We start from the raw sequence: 17,117 nt of genomic DNA on the forward strand, positions 1-17,117 counted from the left end.
TAGCAGCCAAATTTGGTCGTAAAATCGGAGGAGGACCAGAGTTATCTGCATTATTTTGATGCTGCAATTATCCGCATAATAGCAGCATCGGGACAAGATTTTGACTTCATGATCGCATTTCGAAAGTAATGCGGATAATTGCCATGGAGCGGTCACAAGGTCACCCTTTTCCAACGCAACCGCATCGGAGGGGGTGTGTGCGGTTGCCATGAACGCAATTTTTATTGAATTATCCGCATTACTCTTAGGCGGCTAATTGGAGGATAGGTTTATGAAAGGGGTAGAAGGGAGTGTCAATATTCTTTCTGAAATCACCTTTAAAATGACCCAACTTTCAGAGTGGATGAAAGCGAGAGGTTACAGATCTTTCTCTATTCCGTGCAATCAGTTAAAGGAATATGAACACACACGTGATTTGATTAACCTCCACTTGGCACTTGCACCGTAATCTATCACTAAGGCCATGAAATGAAGATTCATCATCATCCTGTGTAGTCAAGTACTTTTTGTTGCGAAACCAAACAATGTCCATTACCTCAACCTACATGTAAATATATCAACTCCAAACCATGAATTCTGATGGGGAACTTTATTTTAATAGTAAATGGGTAATTATTTATAATAACTGCAATGATTAATGGTCATTACATGCCCAATTGCCAATGTATACAAAATTAGACGTTGATTCAAAGGTCATCCCATATATCTGAAAGAATGTTTATAATCGCATACAAATGTTTTGTTTTGTTTTTTGATACTTAGAACACCTTCTCTCTTGTGCAGGAAAAAATGTCCTTAACCCTGTACAACCGGTGGAGCTAAATAGCGAGTAAGCTCCCCCTATAGGAGTTAGCCTAGGATTAGCTCATTTTCTTTTCTCACAACATTTTTGTAAAGTCGGCTAACTCCAACTTTCGTTCAGGATTATTTGGCCCAGCAAAAGAGCAGGGTTATTGGAGCAATTGCAGGGTTAAAGGACAAGTCTGTCCCAACAAAAATTGATTTGAATAAAAAGAGAAAAACCAAACAAGCACAACACTGAAAATTTCATCAAAATTGGATGTAAAATAAGTTATGATATTCTAAACTTTTGCTTAATTTCACAAAACAGTTATATGCACATCCTGGTGGTTATGCAAATGAGGAGACTAATGATGTCATCCACTCACTATTATGAAAAACGGAATATTCTATTTTCTCCTCATTGTCAAGTAAAACAAGAATTAATTTCTCCGTAAACATGTGAAATTAGCATTGTTTAAAACTATATGGTTCAGTCAAGTTGGTCCTTATTGTCAAATCTGTAAAAAATGAAATATTGTATAATTCAAACAAAAAGAAACAAAAGAAATAGTGAGTGGGGACATCATTGACTTGCTCATTTGAGTTGCGCATATCACTTTTTTTGTGAAAAATTAGCAAACTTTTGAAGTGTCATAACTTTCTTATTTTACATCTGATTTTGATGAAATTTTCAGTGTTATGATAGTTTGATTTTTCTCTATTTATTCAAATCAACATTTTTCTGGGGTGGACTTGACCTTTAAACATAAAAGTCCAGGTTAAGACTTATCATGAGAAGACCAAGTCAAGGATAGCGCACCATGTATGTTTTCGGGGCAATGGAGCCAGCGCTCTTGTCTAATCAGAGATACATGTATTAAGTGCTAATAAATGGCTACCATAATTCCACAAATACATTACATTACTACAAGGAGTGGTGGTCATTTGACAAAAAATATGTGACAAAAATGATGTGACATCGTCAGCCCACCTAATGAATATTCATAAAGACATGCCTAGAACTGTTTCACCGGAATAATGCACATCTTTAAAATTCAATAACTTCGTTATTTGCTATCCGATTTTTATCAAATTTTCAGCATTTTGCTGCATGTATTTTACTCTATTTATTAAGATATAAATACTGTCAGCCCGGACCATCCTTTTTATGGAAACTACAAACCTACAGAATTTGAATGCTTGATTTTTTTTGTAAATTGCATTTTGATGTTCTGCAAAAGGCACATGTACATGTGAAGCTCCAACATTTCAATAAGACGATATACAATCCATCAGCTACAATGTACGATATACAATCCATCAGCTACAATGTACCTACAGTATAGCTCTTACATGTAACTCAACCAACAAAGAAAGCATGTGTCAAACATTTGAAAACATATTATTGTCCATCACAAACCAGATTGCATATAGCTTCTGATGTCACTAACAAACATTCATATGAGATTGCAACACACATCAGTAAAGTTGGAGAATCCAAACATCACAACAGTGACAGTCACAAGCATTCATGGCTCAGTGAGATAACATCATTAGGGTGTGTTCCATGTTGACTTTCAAATTTAAACAGCAACATGAATCATGATTGAAAACTCAATTCCAAAACACGGAACACAAACACGATCAGCGGTGCACCGTTCAGTGTCAAAAATATACAGCCGTTTATATGTTGATCGTCTTTAAATTCTGGCTTTCGTTAGCGCAGCTTTAGTGTTCAGTTTGGCCCATCACAAGAAAGGTCAGTTCTGGCACCTATTTGTGTAGGCTTTCACTGCAAGATCAAATTTAAAGAAGTTTCAAAATGCAATTGTGTTCAATGTCACATTTGGGATGCTCACGGTCGTAAATTTGAGCTGATCGCATTAACAAACACATAATTTTTCGTCGTTTTTAAATTTTCCTTCGAATCGTGATTTTAAAGACGTTTATTTTAACGACCGGGAATAATGGACATTGAACAAACCCTTTATTTCTCATTATATATGCATTTTTTAACCCCATTTTCAATCACTTTTCATGTTGCCGTTTAAATTTTGAAACCGACATTGAACACACCCTTAGATATATTCTGAACAAGAAGTTGTACTTACATTTTTGTCTCTCTGCAAGTGGTCCTCTGCAGCATGCCGACAGTCCACACGCCATTTCCTTCAAGTCAATGTGATTGTCTTGATTCTCATCAAAAGCATTAAATACACCTGAAAATACAATGATAGTTACAATACATTGTGATTATCACTTGCCTGACAAGTAAAAAAAAATAAATGTTCTATCATGGAGAGCCTTGAAGTTGGTTGTGAGCCTTAAAGCCTACAGAAAGTATTTGGGAGCAAAGTATAAATGTGATTGAAAATAAGGGCAATTCCACCTGATCAAAAGTGAATATGATTCAATAGAGAAAAATAAAACGAGTGTAACACTGAAATTTTCATCAATATCCGATGTAAAAAAAAGGGGGGAGGGGGTAGATTTGTGGTTTACTGGAAGTCACTTTCTATCTATCAAAAGAAGGAAAATGAAGAGATGGGGAGAAAGGATAAGAAGGAGCAGAGAGAATATTTGATAAAAAGAAGATGAAGATTGCGATGCAGAATGAGAACAATAAAGGAGAATATCAAAAAGAAGCATTTAACAACAAAAGAAGAAGAAGAAGATGGGAAGGAAATAAAACAAAACTAGATTGGTTGAACCGGATCTAAGACTGAAATAGACTGAATAACATTAAATGTGTCGTTTTTCCACAAGTACAAATGTTGTTTTTAGGGAAATTCCCACTTGATAAGTCACAGTGAAGGTCAATGAGGGCTTATTAAAGCTAATTCTAATTTGAAAATAAAAGTGAAGTAGTGCCAATCATCAATGGGCAACTAATTGTAAACATTCTATCCAAACATGTCATATGAATTAGAATATATATAGTCAAGTCAGAACCCACTTTGAAATCTACAATGCATACACCCAAATCTAATTTAATAATCAAATAATATATTCAATAGTAGAATCCTGTCCCATGGTGCACTGTGGTGCAATAATTGAAAAAAAAATGTATATATTATTTGATTTCTATTTCGTGTTCTTGTTTTGGGGTTTATTATGTATATTACGCAATACTATGCATGAACATTCAAGATAAGAGAGAGAACATAAAATAAAGATGACCCAACATTCCACAGCATAAAAAGAATTACCATCGCCTCAATTTTAATCTTTCTTGTTTATACATGTATATGCATATACCAGTAAAGCTAAATCTTCAATGAACAATGCTCATTTATATTTTATCAATCCCATTTCATTTCACCATAAATCCAATTATGATGAACTCAAAGGCACGATTACTTGAGGCACAATGACTGTCATACTAACAAGTCTGGATAAAAATCTCATTACTGGGAAAATAAATCAGTAATGAGGAGGTTTCTGAAGTAGAGCCATGAGCCTAGTTTCAGGGTAATCAACTTGTTCTGTGTTTAATACCGGCCATCTTATTTGAATTACAAAACCTAATGAACATACATGCACATGTATGTGTTGTATTGTTTATACCTGTAGTGCTATTACACTTTTGCATAAATTGACGTGATACATATATGTGACTAGGAATTGTAAAAATCTGTTTTTTATTTGGAGCATGCATTTTAATATTTGTTCCAACATTTCAATGCATCATGAGCTGATATGTAAAACTCTTAATAAAAATCTTTTACAAACTCAAGATAACACACACCAATATCAATCAGCTAATCCTATGAAGTATAGTGTATGTAATGAGAGTACATTGTTGACATCAACTATATTCTATTTTGATAATCATCATTATTGTTTTGGGTTGTTTCATTGAAAATTACAATCATGCTGAAGTCAGTGTAATCAATGAGCTTCTGAGGGTGTGTTTATTCTTCCATTGCGAGGACAGAATCAGCGTTTTCAAACGTCGATTCAAAACGCTGATCGTAAATGTGGTTCTGGGAGTGCTGTTTATGCTTAAATTTTCAGAGGCGAAATCATGATCTCCAGCTGGCTTCGCAGAAAAGCGAGGTCAAATTGGGCGAGCCTTTAATTTTTCGAAAGTTTTTTTATTACATGGAGATAACATGGGGCAATGCGACTGTATTTGCCCGCGGATTTTCATCTCACCGGAAGCATGTACCAAATGACGTCATTTAAACACGCTTACGATCGTGGTTCTGTTTATACTTCCCCAGAAAGCCTGATTCTGGTCAAACGACGTTTACAAACGCACATTTTTGGGAGTTTACGATCGGCATTTTGAAACAGCGTTTAAGTGAAAGTAAGCATGGACGCAACCGTGTTTTGGACTAATCACGTTTGGAAACGCTGATTCTGGCCTGGAAAGTGGAAGCATAAACACGGCCTAAAACACAAACATGTATATAAAGACTGGTGATCATTTTCCAGCGACTTACCTTCCACAAGTTCTGCAGGCATGGGTGGTGCAATCAGCGGGGTGAAGGTATCAAGATCCAGTCTTCCTGACTTTGATTGTGCTTGTAGTACCCAATATTTCTTTTCTAGTTCAATTATATCTGCCTCTTCCACTGAATTTGAAAAAAAGAGAAGCAATGAAAAGATTGTATAGAAAAAATATCTATAATGTAACAAGTCTTTCTATGGGAATATCTTCATAATTTTGCAGCGTCAAGGTTCCATACATGTAAGATTAAGAAAATGAGAATAAATATAAGGGAAACAATAAGAAAAAAATAAAAGAAAATTTTGTATCACACTATTACTTTCTTATTTTCTGACCAAATTGTACAATACCCTCTACATGTATGAGAGAAGGAGGGAGGGGTCAACGGGGACTAGAATCCCCCATCACTTTTAGCCATTATTCTGAAGATTGGTTTAACTTTATAGGCCATGGTCTAACTCTGTGTTTAAATGATGGGAAGACATAATTTTCAAAAACTGTGCTTCCTATCTTTAGTTGGCTCTTTCATCAGGCTTTTATAATGAAGAGAAGTATTCCCAGCTAAATATGGATGATTTGGCTGTAAAATCAGTTTACGAATTGAGCTTGTACTTAAAAATATGATGACACAATCGGCTATCCATAGATAAACTTTAGACCACAGTTTAAATTAAACCGAAGTTTGGAATACGGGTCTTTGAGTTTAAATTCCAGAAAAAAGATTTCCTTCCTACATTAGTACCCAGGGGGGGGGGGCCACTTACATTGACGAGTGGATACCATGCGCGACCTAAAAAACACGTAAAAAAGGATGTCTTTTTCAAGATAGGGCACGTTACGTACGTAACGTGATAAGGGTGTCAAAAACACAAAAATGATGAAAAAAGGTATCTATTTCGCTAGGAAAGCTACGTGTGTAGGGTCAAATTTGCAGAGATGATAAAACAAAATTAAAATGTTTGATAAAGGATGTCCTTTTATGCCCCAACACCACGAGTTTAGAGTTCGATTTGCGCTAGGTGTGGAAGGTGGGGCCGTACTAAACCAAATGGTGTGTAAAGGTAAAACCGACTACCGACGGACATAATAAAATATTGCTGTACTTGTTTAGGGGTTCATTTTCAGAATATGGAAAATGCAGTATTTGGTACCCTGGGGTACCAAATAATAATCCCCCATTTTGTTGAATTATTTATTTTATTTTTTGCGCTGTACCCTGGGTTACCAAAAAATGTGTACAAGTATATTTTAATGTTTTGTACAGATTTTTTTTTCTTTTTAGTGATCTTATGTAACAATTAATGCATGCAAATGATAACTTTATTCTAATTTTCATGTTCTTTTCTAATCTTCACTGTTCAATAATGATAGGATGGGCCTGGGGGGTCGGGTGTCCGGACACTTTATCTTTTTGAAGCATTCTTTTTTGTCTGTGGATTACACTAAAAATATAAATTCATTACTTGTAATCATTATCTATTTTGTTCTTTATAATATTTCCTAACATTTTGAACTAATAATTGATGAAACTTCGCTTGTAATTTTTTCCAAATGACATTCTAAAATTGATCGTCCGGACACACAGCCCGTCCGGATACACAACAACTGGGTATACATGTAGTTGTCGTTATTGATCTTATGTCTTTGATGGACGAGTAATAAGCCTACACCACCCCCACTGCGTGTACCAGGGCGAGTTTTGGGACTATAAGCTAATCTTTTGTGTAACTAGCTGTCGAAAAGTATACTTAAATTCTTAAGTATAACATAATTTGTTTACTATTATTGGCATTAGATTGTATCAAAGAAAGGAAATAGGCGTTGTGATCATTGTCTCCATTCATTGTCATGATTGTCGCACCGATCGTACGACCGTGATCACCATGACAACAATGTAACTGTACACTATTAAAACACGAGATGGCGCTGCACAACGCCGTACCCGGGGTACTACGGTACCCCGGTGTACGGCGTGGTGCATCATATGGAAAATACATGTTTACAGTGCTTTTCAAGACCCCATGGTTGTGCATGGAATCCACTCGTCAATGGAAGTGCCCCCCCCCCCGGGCATTAGTACCATTTCCACATAAGAGCCCTTTATCTCATTGTTTTCAAGTATGATAGTGCCATTTTATTTTATTTAAATATGAAACCATGTGAGATGAGATAGAACATTTGCTATAAATTGCAATCAATCTATTGTTCAAAATAAGCATGCAATAATGATATCTACTAGCCAATTGCCACATTGCGATGCACTAACTGACCACTGATCCCCCAAGATATCCCACCCCAAGATGTCCCCCCCCCAAGATATTCCACCATCCCAGCGACATCAGTTCTGCTCTAGTAAATTTCCAGAGTGGTTCCCACCTTCAAAACAGTACAGCTCATTGACTTTACATTTGTGGCAGCCATTTTTGACACCTCAGGACATGTGATTGAGAGGTTTGTTCAAACTCTTTGACAATACTACAGACAAACTGGACAGGTACTGCATCTGATGAATAATCTGCATACTGTGTGCTCTATCAATCCCAAACAACAGATCTATAGTTCTTGGCTATGGCATGCAATTTTCTAAATGTCACTGCAGAAATGCACCAAAAATAAGGAGGTTTGTTCGAACTTTTGAAAATGAGATTAATAAGATTGAAAAATGGAAATAACAGCCAATATATCTATATGCAGTCTTCTCATAATAGGCGACTACCCTAGTCAAGCACTGTGTATGGTAGTTTAATACCCTTTTTAGACAGGCTAAAATTTCCTTAACCCCGTACTATTGGTGGGGCTAAATGGCAATTTAGCCCCACCTATAGTACGGGGTTAAGCTTAGCCCACTTTCGTTTTACACAGCGTTTTTGCAAAGTGGGCTAACCCCACCTATAGTACGGGATTATTTGGCCCTGCAAAAAAGCAGGGTTATCCCACCAATTGCGGTGCTAAGAGCAATAGTATGGGGTTAAGATCGCATGTGTAAAACGAAAGTGGGCTAAGCTTAACCCCGTACTATAGGTGGGGCTAAATGGCAATTCACTTGTACTACGAATGATCGACAAAAACCACTAGTCCGGGGTTAGCGAGTTTCGTGTGTAAAAAGCAAGCATTCCTTATCCGGGGTTAGCAATAACAATTTGGCATGTGTGAAAAGGAAAAAAAAATAGTACGGGGTTAAGGATAGTACGGGGTTAGCGATAGTCCGGGGTTAAGAAAATCCTGTGTAAAAAGGGCAGTAGAGGTCTCCAGCATTTTTTTTTGTCTACTCAACAAAGTACAACATATAATATTGCAAACTAATAGTACCTATATACATTTTTGCATATGACTTATTATTTGTATTTATTGTTTTAAAAGGAAGTGTACAGTATCACAACTTTTTTATGTTGTACACTATGTTTGTTAATAATTTCTATTGGAAAAATGCTGAAATAAAATCAAATCAAATTTCTGTAGTCTACATGTATGTACATACAATTTACATACAGTGTCAAGTTATGGTGTCATACCTACATAAAATAGTACTTTAAAGGACAAGTCCACCCCAACAAAAACTTGATTTGAATAAAAAGAGAAAAAATCAACAAGCATAACACTGAAAATTTCATCAAAATCGGATGTAAAATAAGAAAGTTATGGCATTTTAAAGTTTCGCTTATTTTCAACAAAATAGTTTATGAACGAGCCAGTTACATCCAAATGAGAGAGTTGATGACATCACTCACTATTTCTTTTGTAATTTATTATATGAAATATGAAATATTTTGATTTTCTCGTCATTGTCATGTGAAATGAAGTTTCATTCCTCCCTGAACACATGGAATTCCATTATTTTAACATTTTGTGCTTCAGGCAAGGAGGTCCTAATCGTCAAATTCGTAAAAATTGAAATATTGTATAATTCAAACAATAAAAAAACAAAAGAAATAGTGAGTGAGTGACATCATCGACTCTCTCATTTGGATGTAGCTGGCTCGTTCATTTAACTATTTTGTTAAAAATAAGCGAAACTTTGAAATGTCATAACTTTCTTATTTTACATCCGATTTTGATGAAATTTTCAGCATTGTGCTTGTCTGATTTTGCTCTATTGATTCAAATCAACATTTTTCTGGGGTGGACTTGACCTTTAACCAAGAAACTGACCCTACCCTTCACGCAATCCCAAAGTGATCGGTAAATTTGATTAGTTGAATACATCTACATTTAATTGTAGATATGAGCCTAAAGGAAGTGTAAATTTAGATCTGGGGCCGTCTTACAAAGAGTTAGGATTGATCCGATCAATCGCAACTATGGACGGCCAGCAACGTCAACATCTATTATGCATGTTTGTTCAAAATATTTTCTAGCTATTAGATGTATATTCATGCATTTATTGTTTTCTTGAAAATTCACTGCGCTCCTCTTGCATAAAAATGACGTTGTGCAAATTTTTCATTAAAAAAATTATGACACTAATGGATTTCCATAGTTTCGATTTCGATTGTTTTTATTTTTTCAATTTTTGTTTTTGATTTTTTCCCCAATTTTGTGAGCAAAATTCGACCCCCTCTCCCTACCGCTCCACGACCGCTCCAACAACGCTCGGGCGGTGTGACCATGCCTTAAACAGCAAAAAAACAAAGCCACCCCCTTCCCCCCAAAAAATGATAATTATAAACAAATTAATTTGAGCTCCATCTAATTCTGGACCCATTGATACTGACCACATGTATAAAGCTATTTGTATGTAGTCATACACTCTTGAACCCCCCTCATGCAACTTTGTACAAAGTGTTATTCTACTGCAGTCAATAGTAAATATACATGAATAAAAATTCGAAGTTTTACAATTACATGTGACTAAACAGGAAATGCTAAACTTTCTAAATTTTGAACTACACTGTTAATTATTAAAATCCACTAGATTCAATTTAAGCAAAAATTAAAAAAATATAAAAAAATACACTAACAGCAATGAAGGATAAAAGATAGACCTAAATATTACTGTTGCACGGGACTGTTGCCAGTTTCAGGAACAAAAGCTGATCCCATAAAGCTACAAAAATGCTTTGTCCTACACTGTATTACAATCGGTTTAATGAGGCGAGGCTTGTACAATTGCAATGAATGAATTTATAACAAAGTCCATATACAAGCACATACCTACATGTATGCATGATAAATAAAATGATTGCACTACTATTCCTGGTAACACATAATTAATTTGTCATTGACAAAGCTAACGCCATCACCAGAAACGAGTTTCATTGTTCAAACACACTCATGATAAATCCAATTTCATGGACAGAGTCAATATACACACAGCCATCGCTATTAAAAGTGACTGCAGTGGTAGAGGTGTATGTACTGCAGACAAATTTTTATACAAAATTACAATTGAATGACCGCATAGTGAACAAATCCACACCAAACCAGGATCCAATATGCAAAGGGCGAGTGACATACATGTATTATCCTCAACTAGGTTCAATTTCAATTCTAACAAAGAATCAATTAACAGTTGGGGAAAAAGATACAATTGATGATCATTTCACCTTTTTTAAAGACTGGAATATACTCCAATATAATTCATATCAATAAACCCAAGGCCGTGGACAGGATCAAAATAATTCATTCATGATTTTCATTTTATAACAAGATTTTGCAAAACAATGTTTTTGGCAAAGTAAGGTAATTAACCCGACCGAAAAAAAAAATCCAATCAATTCAGTGCAACTGTTTTTAGAACAGCATTGTATAATCAAGGAGTGCTGGTAACTCCTTGGTATAATTGAGCCTCCGAGACAGACAATGATGACCCCCCACTTGATGCACATGATTGTAACCATGGTAACGTCTCTTTCCATTTTCCACCCCTGGATTAAATCTTATTGGTTGAGACAACACACTGCTGGGATAGACTAGGTATTCATAACAAAACCAACATAATTCAGTTATATACAGGATTTCAATTCACTTGCTCTTTTCAAATACAAACATTCAGAGCACTTTATACACCCATGGATGTACATGTATGTAGTTGGATAGGTTGTTAACATACATCACAGGTACAGGTACAATGTACATACAGTACATCTAGTATTGGTAAAACTGAAAGTGAATGTTTCACCACATTTGAATATATCCTAGTAAAGATGTTCCTTTTATTTATAGGAATTATTATTTTGACATCTGCTTTTGTTGTGTAGGTGATAATATACAGGCCCCAAGTAGGTAAATTGCCAATTCGTCCACTGCCAACTTGTCAACTCACCACATGGTCTACCTTCATTTAGTCTAATGCCATTCCGTCCTTCAACATTTCGTCTAACAACCATTTGGTACAGTAACCATTTGGTCCAATTACCATTTGGTCTAACTCTAATCATCACTTTGTCTAATCACCATTTTGTCTATTTCATCTGATAAACCAATTGGTCAAATACCCATTTTCTTTTCATTCATATTGCACAATTAACACTTTACCAAATGGTATATGGACTAAATGGCTATTGGATCAACTGGTTATTACATGGAATGGCATTAGACTAAATGAAGTAGACCATGTGGTATGAAGAATAACTGATAATAGATCAAATGGTTGTAGATGAGTTGGCAATTGGACAAATTGACATTAGAAGAATTGGAAATAAATGTTAGGAGTATAATTTTACTGTAATTCAAATTACCAGAATTCCTTGAAAGCAATCAAGATGTACATTCAAATTTTGATGTTTTTTAGTATTTTACTAAATTTCAATTGACCCCCACCCTTTTGCAATATTTATTTCTTTTCATTTAAGTATCTATTAAAGAAAATAATGTTCACAACAAAACATGAATTAAAAGTAAAATAGAAATGTACCAATTCACAAAAGATGAATAACCCACAAAAAGACCAACATAAACAAAAATGCAGAAGTCAAACAATACATATATACTACATGTGTTAATACATGAAGAATAAATATAAACTGTATAAAGTAATTGACTATCTTTGCCACATCCCATTTTGAGCAGCAATCATGGCCTCAGGTTTTGAATTGAGGGTATTAAAATAAAGGCTCAAAATAATCTGCTAAGGAAATTCTATAACCTGATCATAGAATGTTGGTAAGAAATGTACATCAATCTATTATTAAAATGAGATGGAACAGCATGTAACTTACGATGCGTCACTCCAGCTAGTGTCTGGTAAAAGGTGGGTGTGTCACTCTCATCAGATAGACGCAGACCTTGTTTGCTATTGTCCTGTAGTAACCATGCCGACAGCTTCATAACATCACTATTCTTCAGTAGCCAGGTACAAAATTGCTCGTAAGAGACACGGTCAGACTATTGGATAAAACAAATCAAAAAGGCAAAATATATGGACAAAGCTTTAATTATAAAATCAAAATCTATAGCATGAAATCATTTTTAACTATTATATTGAATGTTAAAAAATGATACAAAATGATTTTAATGATTTATCACAACTTGCTGACTTGAAAACAAAATTGAATTGAAATCAAACCAATTTATTGTATTCATTTCATATAACTACAAAGTTCATAAAACACCAAATTCATCATGGTGCAAATTGTATCAACTTGAATGAGCTAAGAATTGGTCGAATAACTAACCACTAAATTCAAATTACAGTCAAGAAAGCAAAAATAATTTGTTAGTTGTCAGTTAACTAACCCAACTTCTAAAAATTTGGGTAATTTGTAATTATGCAAAAATTGATTTTGTTTTTAAAATAAATAATGTATTCTGATTATTGAAACTCAAAAAATCCCTATTGGGACCATTTAGGATTACAGTATACATAGGGTGAAATTGTTCCATGTCATCTGCTCCTTAAAGGACAAGTCCACCAGAACCAAAGTTGATTTGAATGAAAAGAGAAAAATCCAGTGAGCATAATGCTGAAAATTTCATCAAAATCGGATGTATAATAAGAAAGTTATGGCATTTTAAAGTTTCGTTTATTTTTCACAAAACAGTTATTCACAATTCAGTGTCATGCAAATGAGTCAGTTGATGATGTCCATCACTCATTAATTCTTTTGTTTTTGTATTGTTTGAATTATACAATATTTCATTTTTTTTTACAGATTTGACAATAAGGACCAAGTTGACTCTACCATATAGTAATAAACAATGCTAATTCCACATGTTCAGCCAGGAATTAATCATTGTTTCACGTGACAAAGAGGAAAAAAATTGAATATTTCATATAATGAAATACAAAAGAAATAGTGAGTGGATGACGTCATCAGTCTCCTCATTTGCATACTGACCAGGATGTGCAGATAACTGTTGTGAAATTAAGCAAAACTGTAAAAATATGTGTATCATAAGTTTCTTATTTTACATCCGATTTTGATGAAATTTTCAGTGATATGCTTGTTTGATTTTTCTGTTTTTATTCAAATAAATGTTTCGTTGGGATGGACTTGTCCTTCAACAATATCCCCGATAGAAAGTCTGCACATTAAGCCAAACTTAAAACATAAACTCCAAAACTAAATAAACCCTAATACTTATTTTTACATAATTCTGAACCAAAAAATCTATTACGTTTCCTAACTCTATTTCTATGCCCTCTGAGACATAAAGACCGGAGCTAATTTAGTGTCGCAGGAGCATACATGTATATCACCAAAAATCAGCAATCTGCTCCAATGCATGCACATAATAGTATGCAAAGTATATTTCAGATCTTACGATTCAGTATGGCAATCTACAGGACAGTACATAATGATGCTTCTTATGAATTTATGTAAACAAACATCAGTGAGAGAAAGATCTCCTCCACACATGGGATTTCAACCGAAAGACTATGACTAATCGTGAGTGGTCGAGACGAACTTGCGGCACTTCCAAAAGGTCATATCCATCAACACACACACATTGCTAGCACAGATAGAAGATTGAACTGCCTCAATAAGAAACCACTAGCAATGAATAGTAAATTGGAAACAGGTTGTTGAAATAGGCAATCACTTCTTCATGTTGTGGTTTAATACATGCAGTAGACATGGAATCTGCTACAGGAAACATTGAGCAACGGATACCATTCATCTTGAGCTCATTGCCATTTGTCTATGAAATAATTTTGTTTAAAAATTCAAGTGTATTATTTTGTTATTTCTAATATTTAGTTATAAAATATCATCATTCATTTGCTTGTAAAAATTGCTAACTTGGAATTACAACAATTTTTACTGCATCAACTCGCTCCTCAGATAGTAAAAGAATGATTCCAAGAGAGTGTGCATTTCATTTAGAAGAGATTTGTCAGTGATTTTCATTGACCACTGTTATAAGGTATTGAAAATCCTTGCATCTTATCGGCGGCGAGCAAATTAGTCAGTGGAAATAACTGAAACATTCTTCATGAAATGATATGTTTCATGCAGGTGGAATTTTTGCATTGGGCCTATAATACATGTACATGTTAGCCTGTAGGGTTAATTTCGGCCTACAAGAGTTTCAATTTTTGTCACATGACCAAGTACTTGCCCATACATTCAGAAAAAATGAAAGTAAGCTTTCACAAATGTACACTGAATTCTTCATGATTTTTGGGGGAGGTGAAAATTGTCAAAAATAAACATTTTAAAGATGGAAATAGAAAACAAGCATACAATACATGGTTACACTTCGTAATTCTGAAGGTTCGTAATTCCAAAGGTCCTTTATTCCTAAGGTTTGTGATTCCGAAACACATAAATTGCCTATACCTCGATGTTCGTTAATCTGAAAACGAAAAAGGGTTCGTTAATCCGAACATTTGTGGCGTAATTCCGAAGGTTTGTTAATCTGAAAAGGAAATGAGAGTCGTAATTTCGAAGGTTCGTTAGTCCGAAAACGAAATGAGGTTCGTAATTCTGAAGGTTCGTTAATCCGAAAACGAAATGAGGTCGTAATTCTGAAGGTTCGTTTGTCCGAAAAACGAAATGAACAACGAACCTCATTTCGATTTCGGATAAACGAACCTTCGGAACAACGAACCTCGTTTCGTTTTCGGATTGTCGAACCTTCGGAACAACGAACCTCATTTCGTTTTCAGATTAACAAACCTTCAGAATATCCGAACCGAAGCTTCGGAATTACGAATGTATATGGTAAAAGATATGTATGTATACAATTTCTGGTTAATTATCTGGAAGAAGAAAGTGGATTATATGGTCTATAAAACTAAAGCATTCCCCAAAATTTCCTCTTGTAGATGCATGCATGTATCCTAATAATTGTACAGTATCAAATATTAGATGGAATCAAAGTGAAATTTTTACAGTACTTTGAAATCAAACACATATAATTTCCTGCACATGCTGAATGGAAAACTGAAGCTATTACACTTTTAAATTGGAAAATGTAATACAAACAATGAAATCACCGTTGAAAAAGCAAACTGGCAATTTTCAATGAAATACATGTAGTGCCATAGCTTAACTGTCATACAGTGCATACATGTAGGTCTAGTTCCATTTTATTTTTTTCCCCTACAAATATTTAAAGGTACTTTACATGAAATGTAAATTGGTAAAAAAAAATCATAATTGTTGCGCATTTGAGGAATAAAAGCCAATTCAAACCTCAGAAAATTTATAAGTTCCCTTTATGGGTTAAGATTCTAATCTACATGTATTGCCTTTGCATCAGACGGGTTTGTGTACTGGACATGCTAGATTCTTATTGATGGCTTTATACTTTGGTGATACATCTCAGGCACATTAGGCTCCCTTTCTACTCAAAAACACATCAATATTACTTGTCATATTCCCTCTTCAAGTGTAAATAATACGATGCGCTTGCATATATGTACAGGCATGTACATGTATATATTCCAATATGACTATGATTAAGGGAGAAAATATGCATTTCTGTACATGAAGGTTTGTATAAAATAATCCTGTTTTTAATAGCCTAAAGTTTTGGTTTTTTCATTAATAAGAGCATAATTTTAATTGCCTGAAAACTGTAGTACACTGCAACGAATGAAGACATATTTTTTGTACCAATGAAGGAGACATTAATAGAATAGTGAGTCCTTATTCATTAATAACTGAAATATTACTGTGCAAAGTTCAAGCTTACACATGCACAACGACCAATCGACTCATTATCGTTGTTGCATACATGTAGTCTACCGAATATTAAGTACTCTAGATGCTTTTGTGACACGCCATATAAAAAAACAATCGGTGTTGCACTAGATGGTTAATCAGGGGTGGACAAAATACCCAAGTTAGTTTTGTTGCCCCATATGCTTTGAATTTTTAAAAATTACCAAAAGAACAACCTGACAATTTGGACAAAATGAATGTGGGTAGTACTCCCTTTAATAAGATATGATGTATTTCATTTTCAGAACACATTTTTGTGTTTTTTCCACTGTAATGATAAGTTTATCTTATTTTTAATATCTCTATGCGATGAGCTGCTGTACAATATACAGTGCATTACAGAAAAAAGAAATCCGGGATTCCCATGTCTTTTTTCTTCAAAGGCAGATGAATTATGATATCTAAATAAATAATCAATATAAATGTAGATTATTATTATATCTAACATTCATAATTCAATTATTCCTATTCATTTTGATACCTAACATGTGACGAACAGTTCATGCATTTAACGAGTTCGAAAGTTTAATATCAAAACCAGGTTGTGCAGAAAAATTGGACAAGATTGGTTTGTGATATGACGAACATGCATAAATTTGACGATTGGCTAATTAGCATTTCTTTTGTATTCTCTGCTAAGATTCTCTCACTGATCCCTGAAATGAGAACAAATTCAGATTCATCCTTGAGATTCTGCGCAAATCGTCTCAGATATGTCTTAGTATTATATTATTTGTAATCTGCCTTGCATGGACGATTTGCTAAGC

General features: G+C 34.5%; 1 protein-coding gene across 3 annotated transcripts in view; it reads right to left on the reverse strand.

Moving 5' to 3' along the window:
• Positions 1 to 17,117, reverse strand: part of LOC121408658 (ubiquitin carboxyl-terminal hydrolase 32-like) — an 81,339-nt gene that overhangs the window by 36,184 nt on the left and 28,038 nt on the right. For all 3 annotated transcript variants that reach the window (XM_041600197.1, XM_041600196.1, XM_041600195.1), the window contains exons 5-7: positions 12,397 to 12,562; positions 5,232 to 5,363; positions 2,895 to 3,002 (exon numbers count right to left, since the gene is read on the reverse strand). In XM_041600197.1, the coding sequence (XP_041456131.1) occupies positions 2,895 to 3,002; positions 5,232 to 5,363; positions 12,397 to 12,562 (406 nt within the window). The remainder of the gene's footprint in view (positions 1 to 2,894; positions 3,003 to 5,231; positions 5,364 to 12,396; positions 12,563 to 17,117) is intronic.

This window comes from Lytechinus variegatus, chromosome 2 (assembly GCF_018143015.1).
Source record: "Lytechinus variegatus isolate NC3 chromosome 2, Lvar_3.0, whole genome shotgun sequence".
Taxonomy (NCBI): domain Eukaryota; kingdom Metazoa; phylum Echinodermata; class Echinoidea; order Temnopleuroida; family Toxopneustidae; genus Lytechinus; species Lytechinus variegatus.